Source organism: Homalodisca vitripennis, chromosome 5 (genome assembly GCF_021130785.1).
Source record: "Homalodisca vitripennis isolate AUS2020 chromosome 5, UT_GWSS_2.1, whole genome shotgun sequence".
NCBI classification, from domain to species: domain Eukaryota; kingdom Metazoa; phylum Arthropoda; class Insecta; order Hemiptera; family Cicadellidae; genus Homalodisca; species Homalodisca vitripennis.
In genome coordinates this window covers 5,500,953-5,507,224 of record NC_060211.1, presented here as the reverse complement: position 1 = coordinate 5,507,224, position 6,272 = coordinate 5,500,953, and the positions used below count along the sequence as shown (strand labels likewise).

The 6,272-nt window shown below is 30.2% G+C and overlaps 1 protein-coding gene across 3 annotated transcripts in view; it reads right to left on the bottom strand.

Moving 5' to 3' along the window:
- Positions 1 to 856: 856 nt before the first annotated feature.
- The window catches only part of LOC124361735, a 36,633-nt gene continuing 31,217 nt past the window's right edge, over positions 857 to 6,272 (bottom strand). For all 3 annotated transcript variants that reach the window (XM_046815690.1, XM_046815691.1, XM_046815688.1), the window contains exons 7-10: positions 5,945 to 6,201; positions 3,522 to 3,768; positions 1,686 to 1,879; positions 857 to 1,229 (exon numbers count right to left, since the gene is read on the bottom strand). In XM_046815690.1, the coding sequence (XP_046671646.1) occupies positions 1,116 to 1,229; positions 1,686 to 1,879; positions 3,522 to 3,768; positions 5,945 to 6,201 (812 nt within the window). In that variant the 3' untranslated portion in view covers positions 857 to 1,115. The remainder of the gene's footprint in view (positions 1,230 to 1,685; positions 1,880 to 3,521; positions 3,769 to 5,944; positions 6,202 to 6,272) is intronic.

The window sequence follows — 6,272 nt, the reverse complement described above, 5'->3', positions numbered from 1 at the left end:
TTAATCTGCAAAAGATATGGGCATATATATGCATATATTTGTATCACTTAAATAAAAAGTAATTAATTTAAACTTAGTGTGTTTAAACATTTAAAAACCACCACTAGCCATGATAAAAAATACTAAGATAAAAACATAATATATGTTATAGAGGAATAATAAATATATATATATACACATACACACAACAAAAAAAAGAGAGTGATCATCAGTTTCTTTTCCCCACTGAAGAGCTGATATCCGTGCATAGATGTGCATTATTGCACAAACAAACATAGAAGATACTAACTGAAAGCAAAATATTATTGAAAAAAAAAAAACAATAATTTATGTATCTATGCTTTTTCATACACAAAGCGCAACTAAAACTGGTTTCATTGATCTGTACTTTGTGTACTGGCATCTGCAAAATACTCAGCGGACAGTCTTGATGCATGTAATAAATAAATATAGAATTGCAAACAAAATATTAATTACAAAACTGAGATAATTTGTTAGTAAGATTGTCTATTAATGATTTTAAAGCACAAATTATAAAAACCAATTGGTAATTAATTCGGGTAAGTTATTTGGGTGTACTAATAAGTGTACTACCGATCAGACAAATAATGCGGCAAGTTTCTGTAGATTTGATTGACATCCTGTCGATTTATTCTCGAATCCGACTCTTTGTTGAAGATTTTGTTGTTTAGGAATCATTAATATATAACTGAACAACAGTTTTAGTTCATGATTAGCATGTCTTTTAATAAAGAATTTAAAAACATTGAATTTAAAACAGTTTAAGATAATGTTCTGAAACATCCCAATACACTTAGTGTGCACAAAAAGGTTCTTTGTCCAAAGAGATAGAAAATGATATTAAATATGTTTTATTTTATAAGTAAATACAGTAGTAGGTTTCTTCATTTCGTTAGTTTTTCTATTGGCTAACAATTATTGTTGATAACATCTTGTGTTTGTATTCAAGTTGTCACTCTGAGTTAACATTGTCTGCTAATTACTAGAGAGAATAACAGCTCCTGGGCACTGACAATATTAAGAAACCTACAGTTATGTACATGGAGTTTGAATCATGCAGATTTGTTGCCAGATTGTATATACACACCTCTTCCTCATATTGGCAGGTGTGATGATATTGTAGTTCTTAGTTTCTGTCTTACTACTTCCAAAGACTGAATATCTGGGTTTTCTCGCAAGCTTTCAATTTCAAAAGACTGATATAAAGCCTGCAACAAAACATTAGATTAATTGGATATTTTTTTAAGATTATTAGAGCTATAATATAAATAGATTTGTATATTTGAATGTTTATTTCATGATGGTATCAAAGTTATAAATTTTTTAAATATTTTATACATACGAGATATGGCTATTAAATAACCTACAATTATGACTCTACAAGAATTACTCATTCTTGTATTAAAGCACAAAATAGACATTTATAAAGTAGATTCTGAGGAGGAGACAAGAAATAAACAAGAGGCAGAGAAAGGAATATTACTTGTATTACAGAGATAACTCTGCAACAGAAGTCCAAGTGAATACTTTCAAATTCAATGAAGGAAAATTTGAAGGTACACCTAAACTCATTTCATAAAATATGTGATCAAAAATGCAAAATTGTATTAATATTAGACAGGCAACTAAGGGTTGTGTCTTGCATCTTAAAACAAAATATTTACCTGGATGTCGAGCACAAGATTTTCAGAAATGTTTTTAGCCTCAGAGTTTTCAAGTCTTTTCAGTACTGATTTCTTTATTTGGTAACACAGTTGTAAGTCTCTACAGCTGATTGTCAACATTCTGGAGCCAGGTTCCACATGCAGGAGTGCAGGGACACCATGCACACTTACTTGTATGCTGTACTTTTTTCCACCTGTTAACATCAAAAAGTTTAAAATTATGAATTTATTGTTAATAATAAATAGCATTAACATGAAAAACATAATGTAATTGTACATAATGTAGCTACGGTGGGAAGGGTTGATTTAATGTAAATGTTGTATTTAGATCCAGTTTATCTTTCTCTTAGTGCAGCGTTTGGAATCTGACTCTACCACAAATTTCATCTTTTGCACCTGATGAGATAATGAGAATATTCTTCACCTAGATTTCAATATATTTTGTAGTCTAGATTTCAAGACGATATACAGAGTTCATTATAAGCTTTTTTGTCGGTGACGTTTTATGGATCTCTTCAGACAAACATGGCTCCAGATTTCAGGAGTCAAATCTGACAGAGTCAGATTCCAGATGCAGAACTAACAGAAAGAACTTAATTAGTCTCTTATTAACAACAATCAGTGATACGTGTGGAGTTGTTTTAAATATATCTATCTGCTTAAATCAATTATGTTTAGTAGACTTGTAAACGGTCAACTAGGTAGTGAGGAAATAGAACTTTAGAAGCTGAACTTAAGCAGTCGGTTAATTAGTCAAAACCAGAATATCTAAAATTCAGAGTTCATGTAAAATGGAACTACCTTGGTTGTGGATTGGTTATTGCTTAACTAACCAGTAACAATATTAAATTCCGTATATATATAAACACATTCACCTTCACACACGTTTGAGAATGTCCATGTTTTAAGTTGATACACTTTCACAATGTTATTGGTATCACTATTCATTGAGATGGAAATGGAGATAGACCGTTGTAATCCTTTACAGGATTCTTAAAAAAAAGAATATAACAAATTCTTGTACTTTCACACCATCCCCAAGAGATCTTTAATCCGAAAACCGTGTCGTAGGATAGATCACTGAAATCCTTGATCAACACCTACTTGAAGAGATACGGAGTACAAGTGATAGAGCAGTTGACATGGTTTTCGGATTACAGAAAACTTGGGAACGGCGTGAAGGCACAAGAACTTGCTACCTTGATAACTTATCCGCCACTAAACACCAAGTAAAAAAAAAAATGCTGGCATTCTTGAAAAACTGTTCACACTAACAATAATTTAAACATAAAATTGAAGTAACATTTTGTTCACCATTTACAGTAGTTAGTATAACATGATCTCATAAGAAGGATAAAAGAGAGATCACGCTGCTGGTTTCTGCTGGGCTATAAACAAAAACCATTAGATTCTTAGAAAAGTGATATTTATTTAGATTAGTTATTATTTAAGCTCAGGACAGGATATTAAATTTGTAATTTGACATTTTTTATATTGATTACACTCAACTCTTTACACAAGAAGTGTCACATATACCTCTTGGTACCAAAATAAAACTACTTGTATAAAACAGTAGTTTTAGCATTAATACTTATTGAACTGTAAATAAAACAAGTAACTTAAAAATTCTGAAGTAGGTCTAAATACTAATTTTATTTTTCCCGTGAGTGAAAACTCATATTAAATCTACTGAAACTTTAAGCATTGGTTTATAATAAATACCATGAACAGACCACAAATAACATATAATATATCACATTTATATTTTTTGTATTAAATAATTCAAAGAGAAGTATAACGACTTTACACAAGAAACAGCAGAGAGAAATGTGTCACCTGATATCTTGTTCCAGTCATCCTCCGGGATTCTGTGTTGGCAGTCCTGAAGTAAAGTTGGCAAACATGCATTGATTGCAACACTGCTTGGAATGTTCAAAGCCAGTTTAAACTCTTGTGAGTAAGGACTGTTCGGTGGTGCTTCTTTGTTTATACCACACAAGATGTCTCCCAAGGTCTCTTGACTTCTTGACACATTTGATACCAGCATTTGAGATGACATTAAATGGCAGGAATCAATTTTAATCTAGTACACAAGATGACTTTAATTCATTGCAACATATATAAAAACTTCTTTAATATTAATTTTTATGAACAATACTTAATAATGAACTGAACCAGATTACCAGCCTATTTATATGGTTAAATTATTGAAACAACTAATTAATCTCTCAAGTAGCAATTGTATGATTGTTATAGAAGAAAAACTCATATTTTAGTCTGAACATCAATTCAAACATTGACATTTTTTGTAATGTTACAGTTTTTAATATTTCTGAATGTAAATTTCAGAAGGAATGGTCACAGTTTTTCCATTCAAATTCAAATTCTTTATTATTACAGTTTACATAATATATATTCTATTAATCCAGCACAGTTAGAAGAACGGGTGACATAGTCAAGGTATAAAATAGAACTTAATATTACTATCAGTTATGAAACATAGTCAACAGTTTAATTAATTAAGTATAATGTTATACAATTAAATATGTACAATGTTATTATAATTATAATAAAGTCATAAAAATAAAATGTATAAATTTATGTATTTATATTCAAAATGTTATTAAATTATTGTATCACATATATACTCTTTAATAGAGTAATATGTTTTTATTTTAACATATAAGAAACTTTTATTTTAAATGAATTATCTTTTTGAATTAATTTAAATCTAGTAGGCAACTTATTGTATAATTTTCTTCCAACATACTGTGGTGAACACTCAAAGCCTATGAATTAGAAAGTGCAACATATCAATCTTTATTTCTTGTATTGTAATTATGGTTTTAGTGATATGCTAATCATCTCAGCACATAAACCGATGGACAGGTTAACAGATTTAAGTCTAAATATTCCTTTGCATGAAGTTCTTCTTTTGGAAAATGTCATAATCTTTAAATATTTCTTTTGGATTTAGCATACCAGAACTTCCCCAAACTTCAATGCCATATTGCATGACTGAAGCAAACATAGCACAATAAGTCATAAGTTTTGTTTTTAAGTCAACAACATTTCTTAAGATTGACATCTGGAAACAATCAGAGTTAAGCTGTCTTCCCAAAATTTGAAAATATTCCGTCCATTTTAGATTAAAAATAGATTTAAAAAAAAAATAGATTAAAATCTATGTGGATTTCTAGATAACTTGCTGATTTCAAAACTTCAATGTTTTGACTCTCTAACTTGAAGTTAAATTCAAGATGGTTCTAGCTTTGAACAGTTTGGAAACCAACTAATTGAGTTTTAGTAGAATTAAATTTTAAACTATTTGCTATAAACTATCTTGATAATTCAAAAAGAGAGACTTGAATCAACATATGAAGGCCAATACTAGAAGTGGATTTGAGAATTGCTGTTGTGTCATCTGTTGTGAGAGTCAGTTGTTGACGGTAACAATAATCAATAACAATAAACAATAAAAAAGAGTAACTCGATAATTTCTAATATGAACCTGTTGCATATTAGGTCTATTCAAAAAGTACAATTGTAATTATTACAGTTTGGCTCACCTTTGAAGCCTTATAATCAATGTATCAAGGTTGCAGTGCAGCATGATTGGACCAGTGCTCTTTCTACTGTTTGAAACTCACAAGGACAAATATCAGATGAATACAAAACCTTAACATGTGAATTCAGCCCAAAACAGTTTTAAGGTGCCCTGAAGGAGTGAGCACTTCCCACTACACATTTTTGGCCTTTTTAGTACAAATAGTGTCTAATAACCAATATAAAACTTTCAGAGTAGTATTCTATATTGACTGTTAAATCCATAGCAAGCTGGATAAGAATAGTAATAATAAAAAGAACTGTTTGAATTGTCTAGTTTAAGCTGCAACTTTACCTATCTTTTTGGGGTCTTGAGTTACCTCACTCTACACTTGCATATACATTCTCATAGAAAATTTGTATTAAATTACAAGTGTCTTAATAGGTCCTCCAATTTGTTGACAAACATACGGCATATTAAAATTCAATAAAGATGTAGCGTTTGGAAAAAGACTACTACTAAGGTAAAAGCTCAGCGTAGGCTCAGTGATTCACCCAAGTTTTCAAGTAGTTCAAACCAGTCTAGAGATTTTAAAAATAATAAGAAAAGTATAAGATTTCTAAGGTACTTGTAATATTACAGCGGCTGATCAATAGTGAGGCCTACTTATTTTTGGTTGAAAAGAGTTAAACTGCACTGTTTATCACCTTACCTGTCCAAGAGGAACAATAAGTACGGGATGATTATTCTCCAAGAAACCTATCAACTCTACAGTAATTATTTCATCAAATGATATACTGTAGCTGGTATTTATTATCAGATTGCAATCACAGGTGAAGTCTTGATTTAATTTCCTCATTGATGTCTCTCTTTTATCCTTCCCAAAAATCTCCATACAACTCATCCAAATTTCACGGGAAAAAGAAAATCCACTCTCTTTGATTTTTACCACTACTGCGAAGTCATTTTCTGAAAAACAATAAATAATGTTTTTAAATAAATGGGGTTTTCCCTTTACTCACACAGTTTTTACTTATTCA